This window comes from Scyliorhinus torazame, chromosome 16 (genome assembly GCF_047496885.1).
Source record: "Scyliorhinus torazame isolate Kashiwa2021f chromosome 16, sScyTor2.1, whole genome shotgun sequence".
NCBI lineage: Eukaryota > Metazoa > Chordata > Chondrichthyes > Carcharhiniformes > Scyliorhinidae > Scyliorhinus > Scyliorhinus torazame.
Genome location: NC_092722.1, coordinates 109,378,088 through 109,397,487, shown reverse-complemented (window position 1 = coordinate 109,397,487; position 19,400 = coordinate 109,378,088). Strand labels below are relative to the sequence as shown.

The 19,400-nt window shown below is 51.8% G+C and overlaps 1 protein-coding gene across 2 annotated transcripts in view; it reads left to right on the top strand.

Moving 5' to 3' along the window:
• arid5b (AT-rich interaction domain 5B) overlaps window positions 1–19,400 on the top strand; it is a 180,449-nt gene that overhangs the window by 141,047 nt on the left and 20,002 nt on the right. For both annotated transcript variants that reach the window (XM_072478825.1, XM_072478826.1), the window contains one exon: window positions 14,825–15,023. In XM_072478825.1, coding sequence (XP_072334926.1) covers window positions 14,825–15,023 — 199 coding nt within the window. The remainder of the gene's footprint in view (window positions 1–14,824; window positions 15,024–19,400) is intronic.

Below are 19,400 nucleotides of genomic sequence, written 5' to 3'. Positions count from 1 at the left end.
CCTGCCAAGTGTGCCATGAAGACCCCCGCCAAGTGGGCCATGAAGACCCCCGCCAAGTGGGCCATGAAGACCCCTGGCAAGTGTGCCATGAAGACCCCTGGCAAGTGTGCCGTGAAGACCCCTGGCAAGTGTGCCGTGAAGACCCCAGAAGTGTGCCGTGAAGACTCCTGAAGTGTGCTGTGAATACCCTAAGTGTGCCGTGAAGACCCCTGGCAAGAGTGCCGTGAAGACCCCTGGCAAGAGTGCCGTGAAGACCCCTGGCAAATGTGTCGTGAAGACCCCTGGCAAGTGTGCCGTGAAGACCCCTGAAGTGTGCTGTGAATACCCTAAGTGTGCTGTGAAGACCCCTGGCAAGTGTGCCGTGAAGACCCCTGGCAAGTGTGCCGTGAAGACCCCTGGCAAGTGTGCCGTGAAGACCCCTGGCAAGTGTGCCGTGAAGACCCCTGGCAAGTGTGCCGTGAAGACCCCTGGCAAGTGTGCCGTGAATTCCCTAAGTGTTTGTGAATACCACCCCCCCCCCCCCCCCTCAAGTGTGCCATGAAAAGGATTCAAAATTTATGTAATTACACTAAAACTAACTGTCGTCTTCAGCTCTGCGGTGGTGTCCCCAGGATCCGACAAATCTTGGATCTCATGCGCATACAACGGCTGGGAAAGAGCTGCATGTACGTGGTTTAGGTTTTTGATATTGGTGAGGCTCGTGCGCATGGCCAACAGGACGCGAGGCTGAAGACAAATGTCACATTGCACTTGCACATAAAGCGAAGACTGGGGTGGCACGCTGGCACAGTGGTTAGCACTGTTGCCTCACAGCGCCAGGGACCGGGTTCATTTCCAGCCTTGGTGACTGTGTGGAGTTTGCACATTCTCCCCGTGTCTGCGTGGGTTTCCTCCGGGTGCTCCGGTTTCCTCCCACAGTCCAAACATCTGCAGGTTCGGTGGATTGGCCATAATAAATTGCCCCTTAGTGTCCAACGGTTAGGTGGGGTACTGGGTTATGGGGATAGTGTGGGGGCATAGGGGCTTGATGGGCCGAATGGCCTCCTGCATTGTAGTGATTCTATGATTCTATGCAAAAGGATGCAAAAACCCTGGGAGAAGCAAGAGAGATAGGGAGAGGTATCGAAAAACAGGAGAGAGGACAAGGAGAAGGAAAAAGCAAAGCTCCCAGTAAGGGAAGAAGGCGGAGAAAATAGGAAGTGTGCCACAAGATTTTGTTATAGTATAGGGGTGACCCATGACATATAAAAGGTTGGGAATCACCGGACTGGACGACACATCCACAATGCTCCGGGGAAGAAAATTCTAAAAATTCTCCCCCCCCCCCCACCCCCCCAACTGAAAAGTTGCTGTGGAAAAGTGGTCAAAGCCCACTGATGTGTACTGGAGGTCGCAAGTTCAAATTCCACAATGACAAGTCATAAAACTGAGGTGAATTAACTCCCGTTTTTTTTTTAAACACACTGGCACTTCTGAAAACTCTTCAGCATAGCCAAACCACTGCCGTCACACTGATTGGGTCTACAAGATACTCCAGTTACCCGCTGTGCGGTTAATTCTTAACGTCCATCTGAGGTCTCCTCTCATGTCACTCATTTGCAAAACCATTGCCCCTACCTTCATGAGGGCAACTCGGGGTGGGCACTAAATGCCGACCTCACCCACGCACTGACAACTTGTGTTGTTTTCAAAAAGTGAGTTCATGTCAGTCAGTTTAAAAAGGAGATCTGGAATTGCCTGGCAATTAATTTTTTACATGGAGAAATTTAACTGGACGAAGAAACTGAGCCTGTTATTGCAATTCCTGTTTTGAGAGGACAAGTTTCTGCATTGGCCCCAACCGCCTGTTGTTTTTGCTGAGCGAGTGTTGTTTTCAAATACTGGCACTTGGGACAGATTAGTTTCAAAACATGTCTCCCCAGTGCTTTAACTATTTCCCCTCTATTGGCTGTCCGAAATGTTCACAGCAGAAAATATCTTGTTTCCAGGTTGTAATCTTTAGGTGGAATCTGTCAAAGGTGTTTTAAGATAAAACTAATGATTTCCTCCAGAGAAGTCATCAGGTCAAATTGACAAAGATATATTTTTTTTCTTGGAAGGGATCCCAAGCCTGACCCAAGCAGCGGAAGAAAGTGCATTAAAATGCTAGTCAGGTGGCTCGCTCATCAATGTGTCATGTTGAAGGATTAAATAATTTGATGATTTGTTTTTCAAATGGCAACATGGCATCCTTACAGCACAATGGTGAGAATTCATGCACACAACGGACCTTTCGTTTTTGAGGCACCGAGGAAACTCATTATCGCGTATCATCATAGTGGTTAGCACTGCGGCTTCACAGCGCCAGCGTCCCAGGTTCGATTCCCCGCTTGGGTCACTGTGCGGCACGTTCTCCCCATGCCTGCGTGAGTTTCCACCGGGTGCTCTGGTTTCCTCCCACAAGTCTTGAAGGACGTGCTTGTTAGGTGAATTGGCCATTCTGAATTACCCTCAGTGTACTCGAACAGGCGCCATAGTGTGGTAACTGGGGATTTTCACAGTAACTTCATTGCAGTGTTAATGTAAGCCTAATTTATGAAAATAATAAAGATTATTATGATATTATTATCAATGTTAGTTCACCCCTGGGACTGAGAGAGAGTGTGTGTGCAGGAGAGAGTGTGTGCGCAAGAGAGAGAGTGTGTGCACAGGAGAGAGAGTGTGCACAGGAGAGTATGCGTGCAGTGTGTGCACGGAGAGAGAGTGCGTGCTCAGGATAGTGCACGCAGGAGAGTGTGTGTGCACACAGTATGTGCACAGGAGAGAGAGAGTGTGTGCGCAGGAGAGAGAGAGTGCACATCCAGGAGAAAGACACTGCGTGCGCAGGAGAGAGAGAGTGCACATGCCGGGGAGAAAGTGGTGTGCGTGGGAGAGGGAGAGTGTGCGACGTTATGTTTTTATGATTTTATCCAAGTTCAGGGGTTAATAAATTTGCTCTTTGACTCAGGAAAACCTTGTTTGATTGGCTACCTGTTGCACACAGCTTAAATACTTAATACATTCTGATGTGGAGAAGGCATATCCTCATTAAAAAAAACAACTGTGGAGGTTGAATAGAGGGGAGTCAGTTCACTCCCTCTCACCTGGTCGCAACACACAAAATACCTGAAAACTGAAATCCCCTTCCAACCAGCCCCCAGAGCAACGCCCCCCCCCCCCCCAAAATCCCCACCACACACACGCTATCCAATATCTATACGCATGTATATCTGATCTAGGTTCCAGAGGTGAATTAACATTTATAATGTGGCCCAATGAGTTTCCTGTCTGTTCTGTAAATTATCTCTATGCGTGTGGGTGATTAGCTGGAGAAGTGCAATATTGAAGCGAGGAAAATAGCGAATATGTTGGTGCAATGACACAGCCTTGTTGGACAAGTTTTCTCGAGGTTGGGTTTCCGGTAGTTCCGTTGGTGAGGATCACGGATAGTATCTCATCGTGGAGTAGGCGGAGGATGATAACCGGGGCAGATAGGTTTGAGGAGGCTATTCCATAAACCTCCGCAGTTGACACAGTCAAAACATTCTGTGAGGTCTAAAAAGGTCTTCAAACACCACCGGCCCTGCACGTGACAGAGTCTACAGATCGCTCATTAGACGGATCTACCAGCGCACAACACTTCGAACTGGAGTGGCACCAAGTCATCCTCAAACCTGGGCGGCACGCTGGGGCAGTGGTTAGCACTGCTGCTTCAAGATGCTGAGGACCCAGGTTCAGCCTCCAAACTGTCCATGTGGAGTTTACAAGTTCTCCCAGTGTCTGCACGGGTCTCACCCCCACAACCCAAAGATGTGCCTGGTAGGTGAATTGGCCACGCTAAATTGCCCCTTAATTGGAAAAAATAGAATTGGGTATTCTAAATTTATTTTAAAAAGTCATCCTCGAACCTGAGGGACTGCCTAAGAAAGAAGATATGACGGCAATTAGCTTTATCTTTGATGTATTGAGCTTTGCCTCAGTATTAACAAACTTGGCTCTGATGTGAATTCATGGCCCACTCTAGAAATTTTACCTGTGCTGGTACTCTAGCACAGTCCAGAGCAGGCGCTGCACTTCAGGAGGTGCATTCTTTTGAATCCGACATTTAAATGTGCTCCCAATAGGTAGGCATAATAGATCCCATGGCACTAGTCACAGAAAAGCTGGTGTGTTCTCCCCGCTGCCTTAGCCAGTGCTTATGCCATGCCAGCATCACTCTAAAAGCTGCTCATCTGTTCAGATAATGGATTGTCTGTGGGATCCTGCTGTGCACAAATTGGCTGCCTTGTTTTACTGCATTGCAGCAGTAACCACACTTCAGCAGCACTTCATTGGCTGTGGAGCGCTTTGGATGAGCTGCTGAAAGATGCTATCTAAATGTAAGTTCTCTATTCCCCATTCTAAGTGATCTGAAGATCAATTCTCCTTTCTGAAAAAGTTATTTGAAATCTGCTGTGTTGGAAAGTACATGAATGGAGGATTAACGAGTAACGGGGACGAAGCTACTCATTGCCGTCTGTTTTTTTGTGCACAGTAGATGGGGATTGGCAGAATGCCAGGCTACATGTAGCATTGTGTTTTACTGATCTTTGATCCAGTACTGTATTGAATAGCTCAGCAAAACTCCATTTCAATTGCTGACTTCGACAGTTCCTGTATTTTGCAGTGTCCCAATCCCAGAATGATGAACATGAGTTGCTTCAATAAACAATTCCTCTGACTAATTTAAAACAGAGCATGGCACTCCATCCAGCTTGGCTCAGATTACCGTAACCGTATCCCAGTAAGGAGTCCGTCCAAAGTGCACCTCAGGAACATATCTCCGAATTTCCTCAACACCAAAGTCATAACAGTCAAAAACACAAATCTGACACACTATGCTCTTCATGTTGGAGTGTTTTTGCTGGACTACAGTTATTAAAGGATACTTGGGCTGGGTTTTCACTGAGACACCAGGGGCGGGATTCTCCGACCCCACGCCGGGTCGGAGAATCGCCGGGGGCTGGCGTGAATCCCGCACCCGCCGTGTCCCGAAGTCTCCGCCACCAGAAATTCGGCGGGGGCGGGAATCGCACCTTGGCGGGGGCGGGAATCGCACCGCACCGTTCGGCGGGCCCACCACCGCCGACTCTCCGGCCTGCGATGGGCCGAAGTCCCGCTGCTGGAATGCCTGTCCCGCCAGCGTGGGTTAAACCTTTTGAACAGTGGGACATGGTGGCGTGGGCAGGCTCCGGGATCCTGGGGGGGGGGGGGGGGCGGGACGATCTGGCCCCGGGGGGGTGCCCCCACGGTGGCCATGCCCACGATTGGGGCCCACCGAACTGCAGGCGGGCCTGTGCCGTGGGGGCACTCTTTTTCTTCCGCCTTCGTCATGGTCTTCACTATGGCAGAGGCGGAAGAGACCCCCTCCCCTGCGCATGCGTGGGGATGACGTCAGCTGACGCTCCCGCGCATGCGTCGCCCGGTAAAGACCTTTCGGCCCCGGCTGCTGTGGCGCCAAAGGCCTTTCCCGCCAGCGGGCGGAGCGCAAACCACTCCAGCGCGGGCCTAGCCCCTCAAGGTGAGGGCTTGGCCCTTAAAGGTGCGGAGACTTCTGCACCTTTGGGGCGGCCCAACGCCGGAGTGATTCTCGCCACTCCAATACGCCGGAACCCCCCCCCCCCCCCCCCGCCCACCGGGTAGGGGAGAATCCCGCCCCAGGAGTGTGATGGAATACTTTCCGCTTGCCTAGATGAGTGCAGCTCTAACGGCACTCGCAGCTCAACGCCATTCTGGGCAAACCTGCCCACTTGACTGACACCCTATCCAACACTTTCAACATTCATGCCCTCCGCCACCACTGACACACACTGGCAGCAGTGTGTACCATCTACAGGATGCACTGCATAACTCACCCAGTCTCCTTCGACAGCACCTTCCAAACCCGTGACCTCTCCCACATCGAAGGACAAGGGAAGCAGGTGCATGAAAACATCACCACCTACAGTCTACCCTCCAGGTCACACACCCCCCTGACTTGGAAATATATCTCTGTTCCTTCACTGTTGCTGGGTCAAAATCAAAAAAAAACAACTCCCTCTCTAACAGCAATGTGGGGGTACCTAAACCACACCGATTGCAATGGTACATGAAGGTGGCTCAAGGGCATTTAAGAATAAACAGTAAATGCTGTGCTTGTACACATTGACAGCCTGTGAAGAAATAGATTTTGGTAGCGTTCAAGGGTGATTTCTTTTCCCAAAACTCTCATTGAGAGGATAGTTGATGGATATTTGTGTAATTCAATCGCAGTGATGTGACCAAATCCAGGTGGGTTTGACTGATTGTCAAAATGAAAGACAGCGCCGTCTTCCGGTTTCCCATCGAGCAGTGGGCAGGCCCATTACTAGTCCACCATTGTTTCATTTTGAACTCAACTCTTGCCCCAGAGGAAGGTCCGTGCCTGGCACATCATCACCTCTCCCGATGGCGCGCCATTGCATGATTATTGAAAATGTAGCATTCAGGGTCCTTTAAATCTTTAAGCTCGACTTTGAAAGTTTAATTATGATATTTTTATATTGCAATGGAGAGTTCACATTGCACCAGTGGAATTGCTTTTTTTGTTGTTGCACCTAGCCTGATTAAAGCATTGTTTGTAAAATATGGGTCATGTATCAGAATACATGAAAGATTGAAGCTATTGTGTATTTCCACGAAGCCGAGTGGGCAGTCATTAGATGTTGTGTTTCTGCAGATTAATCTCCGTTCAATCTCAACTTAGTAACTACCGCTTTCGTATTTGCAGTGTTTATAAGGTGCTGTAAATCAGTTTTAACAGCCCTAACAGTATTTGAAAATGTGGGATGTTAGACACATCAATACTTTCACCCCCATTTTTGTAATTCTAGCTGAGTATACTGAACCAGAATACTGTTTCTCCTCCAACTAAAATATTTTTGAAGTGTGTGCAGTTTTCATCCTGTCTTCCAGCTTTGTTCATTTCTTTTTTTGAAAAGATATTTCTAGTTTGGCAGAAGCTTTCAAACAATGCGATTCGAATGTCATTCTGCCCGTTGGAAGTTTTGTCCTGGTTTTAAACTACAATTTTACATTGGCACCATAAACTACAGGGTTCTGACTGTAACTAGGTGCATTTCTAATACTACCAATGAGACCATGTTAACATTTGAACATTTTAAATTCTCTCTTGTATGTTTTTTCTTTTGAAATATTGAACCCAGCTACGAAGTCAAGGTCTTGTGTGTAGTTTTTACTTGTTTATGACACATTTCTGGCAAAGCTGACGTTTATTGTCCATCTCCAGTAATCCTGTGTTGTAATATGTCTTTAAGGGATTGCAGCAAGACATCACTGGAAAGGGAGTGTGTCATGTAATCCACTTTTAGTTTCACTTTTGATTTTCAACAATGCACACACACACACACAGCTCTGCAGCTGTGATGTTTTCAAGCTTTACACCCATACATATCTGTTCACTTGTGCCTACTCTTAATAAATGAACCCACAACATGGCACAGCCTGGCAGCAAGATTCAGTACCGACCGGTATGACATGGTGAACAGTCTTAGATCGTGCCACATGGCACGAGATGACCCTCCAATGTTTTGGCCAAACCGCAACAAAGTCGGAAGTGTCGTAGAGTGTTGAGAACGCAGTGTGCCGACTGTATATTGGAGACACAAGTGAAGAGCTGGTAAGCAGATAGATCCCTTGTGGTGAGATAGCCTGCTTTCAGTTTGGTGAGTAAGGCAGCATGTCGAGAGAGCCAGCATCAGCTTAGCTCAGTGGTGAAAGGCAAGTGACCAGGGTGTGGGTCGGAATGATAAACGAGTGAGGGAGAGTCCGACAGCCTTGAGAAGGTGGCAGTGAGCTGCTTTCTGCAACCGTTGCAGTCTTTGCGGTGATGTTGTTAGAGGATAGACAAAGTCGCACGCTTGCACATGTGCTTTCCAGCAAACAGTAGGTGATCAAAGGCGTAACTCAAATTGCTTGAAAGCTGCACAGTGTCCAAAAAAACGAGGCCCTGTGAGATTTTCCTATTTTCTCTCCACCAGCAGAAAACTGTTTCCTGTACTTCATGGTGTTGTCCTGATTATATTTTTTGGCTTGCGCATCCGATCAGAAAGAATGTTTGAGGAACGGCAGGCTTGTTCCTGGGAAAAGTGATATCATTTGATTCTGCTTTACTTTGAATGGTTTGAGTTTGGAACTCACAACTACAGGAGACAGCTGAGGTGAATAGTGTGGGTGAATTGTTTAAGGGGGAGCTAGATAAACACATGAGAGAGAAAGGAATAGAAGGATATGTTGGGCTCAATATGTCAGTTACCTCAGCAGCTCCAGGGTTGGGAGCGAGTTACTGGACCCAGAGGAATCGGATTACATAATAAAAAGGGAGAGCCAAGCTCAATCAGTTTGCACCATCTTGTTTTGAACCGAGACTATCCTTTGCCCGTGACCATGTTCCAGAGCTCCACTTCGTAATTGAGCCCTGTTTCATAGCCTCAGCCCTGATTTTAATCATAACAGCTTTTAACCATCCCAAATATATTTTTATAGAGCTGTGTAGCACATGAAAGGAAGGTGGTGTTTTATGACGGTTGCAGGGCTAATAATGGGATTCAATCACAGGGGAAAGGAGAGCTGTATTGACAAATTATCTTTATTAAACGGAGGATATGAGTAGGGTGACTGGTAGGAAATGATTCAAGTCGGCATGATGCCAAAGACCGAAGAGACGAGCGCTCTTCTCCAGAACTGAGAGGTGACCTGAGGGAGGGGTCTAGCGGAGAAGATATTTCCACCTGGAGTCCAAAGCTAGGGGCCATAAATAGAAGATAGTCACTAATGAATTCAACAAGGAGCCGCGAGGATGCTTTATTTTGAATGGCTTGAGTTTGGAACTCGCAACTACAGGAGACAGCTGAGGTGAATAGTGTGGGTGAATTGTTTAAGGGGGGGCTAGATAAACACATGAGGGAGAAAGGAATAGAAGGGTATGTTGATGGGGGTTGATAAAGGTGAGAGGGGGTTAGCTTGGGGCATAAACAGTGGCATGGGCCACTTGGGGCCCAGTGACCTGTTGTGCTGTAAGTTCAATGTAAAATATAATCCTATTTCCTCCATATTGCGCATACTGGAGTGCCATTTCTAACTGGATTCTGTGGCATTAAGTCACTTTGCAACATTTCACTCTTTCCCTTTAATATTTGTGTCCCCATGCCCTGTAACATAAAATGAGGCTACTGATTGCATCAACATTCTGAAGAAAAGGATTGAGCAAACACTGATAACTCACTGAGAACCAACCACCAAATCAATTCTGATCAATCCCTGTCTTTTAGGTACTGTTGTTTTTCAAGTTTTTTTAGAAGCTTGAATTGATTGATTTCACAGCCAAGAATGATTTATTTCTATTCAATTTTATAGCTGTCATAATATGTACTGAAGCTGTTACTGTTGCTATTCATGAAATGTCAATGCGAAAAGAGAATTATAGTTCCAACGTGACAAGGACACAGCTGTTGCTGTGTAATAAGTTCAGACAGTAACAAAATAACAGTTGCAAGGACCGGCAGAACAGTAATTTTCACCACAACGCAGAGCTCCGTTCCTGATATTCAGCAGGAGCTGAAAAACAAAATAATGATATGATGTGTACTGTCAGCATTCTTAGCGTAATGGCTGGTAGAGCGAAAGTTTACGACTGGAGAATTTAATGAGTGTTTGTGCTATTTCTGTGGAGTAATATATCATGTTTGTTCAGCTGCTGTCCTGGTCAACTGCACAACCGGAAAAATTGATGTTTTGTTTATTCCCCAAACATCCCCTCTCCTTGCCCCCACCTTTCCAAATTCCAACACCACTTTGCGTATTCTTAAAATAAAACATCTTTGTCTGCACAAAGCAAATATCAGCCGTTGAAATCAATCCAGGTTGTGTGTTTGCACCTCAGAAAGGTGTTGCCTTTCCATTCCCTGTAACTCAGTGTAGTTGGAGTGGAAGGCCACGGCAAATTCCTAAAATCAGAGCTGTGGCAGAGGCACATGCATCAAATGAATATCGTCCCTTTTGGAATTGTGTCGAGCTGTTGTTTCCATTGTAACCTTGCCAGTAAGTGTTTAGACTGTTTCCTCTCGTTTCTAGATAAAATGTTCAGCAGAAGGAAAAATAAATTATGTTCACATTCACTTAAAAATCTAAACAAAAACTTATCTCCAAGGGCTCAGACGTTGAATGTGTCTCGAGTTATAGGTTAAAATGCCCTTTGAACTTCAAGATTGCTCCCCTCTCTCCCCCACTCAAAACAGTATGGCTATTATTTGAACAGTATATGCATTTATTTCAATAATATACACTTATTTAAACAATATAGATGTTCTTTAAACAGTATAGATGTTATTTAAACAGTATAGAATAGCTACTGTTCAAAAGGTGGCCACTTGGCACTGACCATCTGGAAGAGTACCCCACACCCCTATCCCCGTAACCCTGCAACCCCAATTAACCTTTGGAGACAAGGGGCCAACCAGCTAACCTGCACATCTTTGGTCTGTGGGAGGAACCGCAGACATGGCGAGAATGTACAAACGCCACAGTCACCCAAGGCCGGAATTGAACCCGGGTCCCTGTTGCTGTAAGGCAGCAGTGCTACCACTGTACTACCCTGCTGTATATGTTATTTAAACAATATATGTATTTATTTAAACTCTATAGATATTTAAACAATATAGATGTTCTTTAAAACAGCATAGACGTTCTTTAAACAAATGAAACTTTAAACAGTATATGCATTTATTTAAACAGTATGCGTATTTATTTAATCACAATAGATGTTATTTAAACAAAAACATTATTTAAACAGTATATATGGGGCGAAATTCTCCCCCAACGGCGCGATGTCCGCCGACTGGCGCCAAAAACGGCGCCAATCAGACGGGCATCGCGCCGGCCCAAAGGTGCGGAATGCTCCGCATCTTTGGGGGGCCGAGCCCCAACATTGCGGGGCTAGGCCGGCGCCGGAGGGATTTCGCCCCGCCAGCTGGTGGAAACGGCCTTTGTTGCCCCGCCAGCTGGCGGAAATGACGTTTGTTGCCCCGCCAGCTGGCGCGGAAATGCGGCGCATGCGCGGGAGCGTCAGCGGCCGCCGACAGTTTCCCGCGCATGCGCATTGGGGAGAGTCTCTTCCGCCTCCGCCATGGTGGAGGCCGTGGCGGAGGCGGAAGGGAAAGAGTGCCCCGACAGCACAGGCCTGCCCGCGGATCGGTGGGCCCCCAATCGCGGGCCAGGCCACCGTGGGGGGCAACCCCCGGGGTCAGATCGCCCCGCGCCCCCCCCCCACCCCCCCCAGGGACCCCGGAGCCCGCCCACGCCGCCTGGTCCCGCCGGTAAATACCAGCTTTGATTTACGCCGGCGGGACAAGGCAATTTCTGGGCGGGACTTCGGCCCATCCGGGCCAGAGAATTGAGCGGGGGGGTCCGCCAACCGGCGCGGCCCGATTCCCGCCCCCGCCAATCTCCGGTACCGGAGACTTCGGTGGGGGCGGGATTCACGGCGACCAACGGCCATTCTCCGACCCGGCGGGGGGTCGGAGAATGACGCCCATGTTATTTAAACACAATGGCGGGATTCTCCGACTCGGCTGCCGAATTCTCCGGCGATGGAGATTTGGCAGGGGTGGGAATCATGCCGCACCGGTCGGCGGGCTCCCCCCAGCGATTCTCCGGCCCGCGATGGGCCGAAGTCCCGCCCGTTCTATGCAGGTCCGCCGGCGTAAATTGGAGTTGGTCCCTTATTGGCGGGACCTGGCGTCACGGGCGGGCTCGGGGGGGCGCGGGGCGATCTGGCCCTGGGGGTACCCCCACGGTGCCCTAGCTCGCGATCGGGGCCACCGATCTGCGGGCGGGCCTGTTCCCTGGGGGCACTCTACTCCTACGCGCCGGCCGTGTAAGCCTCCGCGATGGCTGGCGCGAAGGTGAACCCCCCCCTGTGGATGCGCGGGGATGACATCAGCAGCCGCTGACGCTCCTGCGCATGCACGTACTCGCGCCGTATGGCGGTGTCTCTTCAGCCCAGGCTGGTACGCCGCCGGCGGGGCGCAAATCCCTCCGGCTCCGGCCTAGCCCCTGAAGGTGCGGAGGATTCCGCCGCTTTGGGGCGGCCCGACGCCGGAATGGTTCTCGTCACTCCACTGCGCCGTTTCTGTCCGCCCCGCCGATTCCCAGAGAATCCCGCTCTATATGTAAATCAATACTATAGACATTCGTTAAACAGTATATGCATTTATTTAAACAGATGTATGTATTTAAACAGTATAGATGTTATTTGAACCAACATTATTTAAATCGTATAGACATTATTTAAACAATATGTACCTTGTGTTGCCCTATTATGTATTTTTCTTTTCATGTATTAAATGATCTGTTGAGCTGCACGCAGAAAAACATTTTTCACTGTTTCCTCGGTACACGTGACAATAAACAAATCCAAACCAATGTATGCATTTATTTAAACAGTATACGTATTTATTTGAACAGCATGGACATTAGTTAAAGTATGTAAGTAATTTTCCAGAGAAAATCTGCCTTAAAGAGGTCGACTGGATTCATCAGTCCTGATATGTGGAGAAAATGAGCCAAATCTAAGGAGTATGGAGAGAGGCAGTTTGTGAAATGGTCCATTTGTGTTGCTGCAGTCTATATTCTGTGTCTTGTGCAGGAGCAAATAGTCAGAGTGAACAGGACATAGAAACCTGTGCATTTAAAAGCCAGTGGTTCAGGGATCGTTTTTTTTTAAGAGCTTAAGTTAAATCCAAGAGCATTCAGCTGTTTGTACTCGGTAACTTTGCCTTTCACCTGGTTTTTTCTGCGGGTGAACTTTATGCTCTGACCTGTCTTGGAAGCAGCAGCGGTGATTAAATATCAAAAACAATATCGATAGCCTGGAACAAGCAAATCTTCTGTTTTGATTCCGATTTTTTACCTTAGTCATGACTGCACAGATACAGGGAACATTTAATTGTAGATTTCCTGCAGTTTGGCAGAAGGTCTTCAGCCCAGCTGTGTTAAATGTATTTTTACCCTTGTCTCACTGCCAGTTCCTGAGCTCTGTGAAAAATAAAATAAAATAAAATGTTTTGTATCCCAGCTGAGCCGTTTAAGAGATTTAAGAGGGATGTTTGAACCGTGGGCACCCAACTTTCCAACCGACATGAATGAGCTTTCTTTCATTTTGAAGATGGCCCCTGTATTTCAAAGGGAGAAAGAGTGACATGCTCAGAAAATCTCCATAGATGGGAAAGAATGTTAAGTCGTTCAGCTTATCGAGGCTGATCTTGCTAAATTTAAGATTTCTCTTCTGGTCCAGGCTCAGCTCCGTTTAAGAATGTTCACACGATACAAGAACTTTTAATATATGACCTCAAATCGACTAAATCGGCAGCAGATTAGATCATCATTGTGTAAAAAAAGGCTGGTGATTCTGCGATATAATGGAGGTGGAGAGAGGCATTGTCCGGGTTGTCAGTATGGTTAGAGTAAAAAGGAAAAGCATCTTCCCTGTAGGAACCCGATGAACAATTTGGGCAATGCCAGTTTGCAGTCCACCAGTGAGGTCTTCTGGATTTATATGTCAGCTTTGGTTACCATCTACAGAGCTTGATAAAGGAGTTGCAAGTTCGGCACTTATCTCCTCAGTGCCTTTGCTCACCGTTTTTCCATCGCTCCCTATTTAGTCATTAGATTTTCCGAGTACATTGTGGGAGTAAGCGAGTGTACAGGATTGAGGGAGCATGGCGAGGAATATTTTCCTCTTTTTTTTTTTTTTCTTCTTGCATCTCACATTTAATGGAACTTAATGTGAGCCAAATTATTATCCAATGCAATAATGTGTTATTCATTATGTAAATGTTACTATAACATTACTGCAGGGACCAAGAATTTAGCCGATGCTCATTATTTTGGTATCAATGTGTGTTTCCAGTGTACAGAGAGAACGTTTTTCCAGTTTTAACAGCTGTAACGTATTTAAGCATTCCTTGTAATGGCATCTAATGATAAATATACCCTGTGGTCTTGAACTGAAGCATTGTCGCTGGCAAGTTGCCATTTTGTTGCCAGTAAGAGCTTGTTCATGTCCCCTTTCTACATGGGGAATGTGAACTAATATCCACTCTGATGATAATATCTGTGCTTAGAAAATAAATATTTGCAGAATGCAATCGTTAGCCGTTGCAGGTTGGTGGGATCAGCACTTAACTGGGAACGCAGTGCTGCTGTAATGTTTTATTTTATTACGATTTAAAGCCAAACACTGTTTCATGTCAGAACGGATTTCTGTCTGACGAGTCGGAACGCAAGCTAATATTTATAATTGCTCCAGTCAAACTTTAATCCCTGCTTAGACCCATTAATGATCACAATCCTCGGATACCAAACAGAAATTCTGGCACCTTTCCCCTGCCCCCACCAAGCCCGTTATGTGTTTCTTCTGGGCTGAGAAAGACCAAAGAAAATCTATCTTGTGGTCTCAGCTATTGATTTTCACCATCACTTTGCCTCCCACTGACCTAAAGCAGGAAAACCACAGAGAATGCAAAGTATTTCCCAAGGCCTGTGTGCTCGATGTAGTCTGGTGCGTTTCTCGGAAAGACAGCACCATCTTCTCCCCGCCGTACCAGACTTGGTATTCCTTTTGTTTCTACAGTAAGGGTGGTGGAGCAGTATAGTAACGGTGGGCTGACTGTCTGGCGTGCACTCACCAGGTTTCTCTCTCACTGCGTGTGTGTTTCACAACTTGCTACAGGCTGATCCTGCCCTACGAAAGATATATCAAAGGAGAGGAAGACAAGCCTCTACCTCCAGCCAAGCCGTGGAAGCAGGAGAGCAGCCCCCAGGAGAGCGAGAGCAAGGTGAGGGCAGCTGGGAGCAAACCGAAGACTGAGCCAAGCAGAAAAGTGAAACGAGAAAGAGACACCAATCAGAAAGTGAAAGAGTTCTCGGAGGTTAGTGCTGTTCTCTTTCAGTCTGGCTACCAGATCTGGGGATTAAATTTGTTAATCAGTGCGAGGTACGTTCCACCAAGAAGCCAAATCCTTCGTCTCGCTGAGGTTTTCTGAGTGTGGGAATTTAAAGTCACTTTGTGGAACTTTCCCATTTGTTTCATTTCCACAGTTTGAAAGCAAGCTGCCGAATACAATCACAACTGAAAAACCAACTACCTGAGCTCAGCATTTTCCAGAACATCAAGTACTTAAAAAGAATTCCAGTTTGATCACGAGAGCATTGACCAGTGTAATAGCAGCATGACCTGTAGCTCTGCCTCCTTTATTCATTTTCGGAATAAATACCAAGACAGGTTTAGAGCTGTGTTTTGACGTATAATATTGCCATGTGGTATGGTATGTCGTGTAGCGTGTGTCATGTGTGTTGGTATGGTGTAGGGGGCTGGTGCCTCGAGGGGAGCGCATTGCTGGTGTGTGGAGAGGACGGGCTGCTGGCACGTGGAGCGGAGCGGGCTGCTGGCGTGTGGAGGGGAGCAGGCTGCAGGTGCCTCGAGGGGTGCGCGTTGCTGGTGTGTGGAGAGGACGGGCTGCTGGCGTGTGGAGGGGAGCGGGCTGTTGGTGTGTGGAGGTATGCACGGTGCTGGCGTGTGGAGGAGAGCAGGCTGCTGGCGTGTGGAGGAGAGCAGGCTGCTGACACGTGGAGCGGAGCGGGCTGTTGGCGTGTGGAGGGGAGCGGGCTGTTGGCGTGTGGAGGGAAGCGGGCTGCTGGCGTGTGGAGGGGAGCGGGCTGTTGGCGTGTGGAGGGAAGCGGGCTGCTGGCGTGTGGAGGGGAGCGGGCTGCTGGCGTGTGGAGGGGAGCGGGCTGCTGGCGTGTGGAGGGTAGCGGGCTGCTGGCTTGTGGAGGGTAGCAGGCTGCTGGCACGTGGAGCGGAGCGGGCTGCTGGCGTGTGGAGGGGAGCGGGCTGCTGGCATGTGGAGGGTAGCGGGCTGCTGGCGTGTGGAGGGTAGCGGGCTGCTGGCAGTGGAGCGGAGCGGAATGCTGGCATGTGGAGGGGAGCAGGCTGCTGGCGTGTGGAGGGGAGCGGGCTGCTGGTGTGTGGAGGGGAGCGGGCTGCTGGCGTGTGGAGGGGAGCGGGCTGCTGGCGTGTGGAGGGGAGCGGGCTGCTGGCACGTGGAGGGGAGCGGGCTGCTGGCACGTGGAGGGGAGCGGGCTGCTGGCGTGTGGAGGGGAGCGGGCTGCTGGCGTGTGGAGGGGAGCGGGCTGCTGGCGTGTGGAGGGGAGCGGGCTGCTGGCGTGTGGAGGGGAGCGGGCTGCTGGCGTGTGGAGGGGAGCGGGCTGCTGGCGTGTGGAGGGGAGCGGGCTGCTGGCGTGTGGAGGGGAGCGGGCTGCTGGCGTGTGGAGGTGAGCGGGCTGCTGGCGTGTGGAGGGGAGAGGGCTGCTGGCGTGTGGAGGGGAGCGGGCTGCTGGCGTGTGGAGGGGAGCGGGCTGCTGTCGTGTGGAGGGGAGCGGGCTGCTGGCGTGTGGAGGGGAGCGGGCAGCTGGCTTGTGGGGGGGGTGCGGGCTGTTGGTGTGTGGGGGGGGTGGGGGCTGTTGGTGTGTGGGGGGTTGGGGGCTGTTGGTGTGTGGGGGATGGGGGCTGTTGGTGTGTGGGGGGGTGGGGGCTGTTGGTGTGTGGGGGGGGTGGGGGCTGTTGGTGTGTGGGGGGGTGGGGGCTGTTGGTGTGTGGGGGGGGTGGGGGCTGTTGGTGTGTGGGGGGGTTGTGGGCTGTTGGTGTGTGGGGGGGTGGGGGCTGTTGGTGTGTGGGGGGGTGGGGGCTGTTGGTGTGTGGGGGGGGTGGGGGCTGTTGGTGTGTGGGGGGGTGGGGGCTGTTGGTGTGTGGGGGGGTGGGGGCTGTTGGTGTGTGGGGGGGTTGTGGGTTGTTGGTGTGTGGGGGGGTTGTGGGCTGTTGGTGTGTGGGGGTGTTGTGGGCTGTTGGTGTGTGGGGGGGTTGTGGGCTGTTGGTGTGTGGGGGGGTTGTGGGCTGTTGTGTGTGGGGGGGGTTGTGGGCTGTTGTGTGTGGGGGGGGTTGTGGGCTGTTGGTGTGTGGGGGTGGGGGTGGGCTGTTGGTGTGTGGAGGGGTTGTGGGCTGTTGGTGTGGGGGGGTGCGGACTGTTGGTGTGTGGGGGCGGGTGCGGACTGTTGGTGTGTGGGGGGAGTGCAGGCTGTTGGTGTGTGGGGGGGTGGGGGCTGTTGTGTGTGGGCTGTTGTGTGGGGGTGTGTGGGCTGTTGGTGTGTGGGGGATGTGGGCTGTTGGTGTGGGGGGAGTGCGGACTGTTGGTGTGTGGGGGGGTGCGGTCTGTTGGTTTGTGGGGGGGTGCGGGCTGTTGGTGTGTGGGGGGTGTGGGCTGTTGGTGTGTGGGGGGGGTGCGGGCTGTTGGTGTGTGGGGGGGGTTGTGGGCTGTTGTGTGTGGGGGGGGTTGTGGGCTGTTGGTGTGTGGGGGTGGGGGTGGGCTGTTGGTGTGTGGGGGTGCGGACTGTTGGTGTGTGGGGGCGGGTGCGGACTGTTGGTGTGTGGGGGGAGTGCAGGCTGTTGGTGTGTGGGGGGGTGGGGGCTGTTGTGTGGGGGTGTGTGGGCTGTTGTGTGGGGGTGTGTGGGCTGTTGGTATGTGGGGGTTGTCGGCTGTTGGTGTGGGGGGGGTGCGGACTGTTGGTGTGTGGGGGGGTGCGGGCTGTTGGTGTGGGGGGGGGGTGTGGGCTGTTGGTGTGTGGGGGGTGCGGGCTGTTGGTGTGTGGGGGTGTGCGGGCTGTTGGTGTGGGGGGGGTGGGCTGTTGGTGTGTGGGGGGGGGTGGGCTGTTGGTGTGTGGGGGGGGTGCGGGCTGTTGGTGTGTGGGGGGTGCGGGCTGTTGGTGTGTGGGGGTGTGCGGGCTGTTGGTGTGGGGGGGGGGGTGGGCTGTTGGTGTGTGGGGGGGTGCGGGCTGTTGGTGTGTGGGGGGGGTGCGGGCTGTTGGTGTGTGGGGGGGTGCGGGCTGTTGGTGTGTGGGGGGGTGGGGGCTGTTGGTGTGTGGGGGGGCGGGCTGTTGGTGTGTGGGGGTGGGCTGTTGGTGTGTGGGGGGGTGGGGGCTGTTGGTGTGTGGGGGGGGTGGGGGCTGTTGGTGTGTGGGGGGGTGGGGGCTGTTGGTGTGTGGGGGGGTGGGGGCTGTTGGTGTGTGGGGGGGGGGTGCGGGCTGTTGGTGTGTGGTGGGGTGGGGGCTGTTGGTGTGTGGGGGGGGTGGGGGCTGTTGGTGTGTGGGGGGTTGTGGGCTGTTGGTGTGTGGGGGGGTTGTGGGCTGTTGTGTGTGGGGGGGTTGTGGGCTGTTGGTGTGTGGGGGTGGGGGTGGGCTGTTGGTGTGTGGAGGGGTTGTGGGCTGTTGGTGTGGGGGGTGGTGCGGACTGTTGGTGTGTGGGGGGGGTGGGGGCTGTTGGTGTGTGGGGGGGTTGTGGGCTGTTGATGTGTGGGGGGGTTGTGGGCTGTTGGTGTGTGGGGGGGTTGTGGGCTGTTGGTGTGTGGGGGGGTTGTGGGCTGTTGTGTGTGGGGGGGGTTGTGGGCTGTTGTGTGTGGGGGGGGTTGTGGGCTGTTGGTGTGTGGGGGTGGGGGTGGGCTGTTGGTGTGTGGAGGGGTTGTGGGCTGTTGGTGTGGGGGGGTGCGGACTGTTGGTGTGTGGGGGCGGGTGCGGACTGTTGGTGTGTGGGGGGAGTGCAGGCTGTTGGTGTGTGGGGGGGTGGGGGCTGTTGTGTGTGGGCTGTTGTGTGGGGGTGTGTGGGCTGTTGGTGTGTGGGGGATGTGGGCTGTTGGTGTGGGGGGAGTGCGGACTGTTGGTGTGTGGGGGGGTGCGGTCTGTTGGTTTGTGGGGGGGTGCGGGCTGTTGGTGTGTGGGGGGTGTGGGCTGTTGGTGTGTGGGGGGGGTGCGGGCTGTTGGTGTGTGGGGGGGTTGTGGGCTGTTGTGTGTGGGGGGGGTTGTGGGCTGTTGGTGTGTGGGGGTGGGGGTGGGCTGTTGGTGTGTGGGGGTGCGGACTGTTGGTGTGTGGGGGCGGGTGCGGACTGTTGGTGTGTGGGGGGAGTGCAGGCTGTTGGTGTGTGGGGGGGTGGGGGCTGTTGTGTGGGGGTGTGTGGACTGTTGTGTGGGGGGGTGCGGGCTGTTGGTGTGGGGGGGGGTGTGGGCTGTTGGTGTGTGGGGGGTGCGGGCTGTTGGTGTGTGGGGGTGTGCGGGCTGTTGGTGTGGGGGGGGTGGGCTGTTGGTGTGTGGGGGGGGTGGGCTGTTGGTGTGTGGGGGGGGTGCGGGCTGTTGGTGTGTGGGGGGTGCGGGCTGTTGGTGTGTGGGGGTGTGCGGGCTGTTGGTGTGGGGGGGGGTGGGCTGTT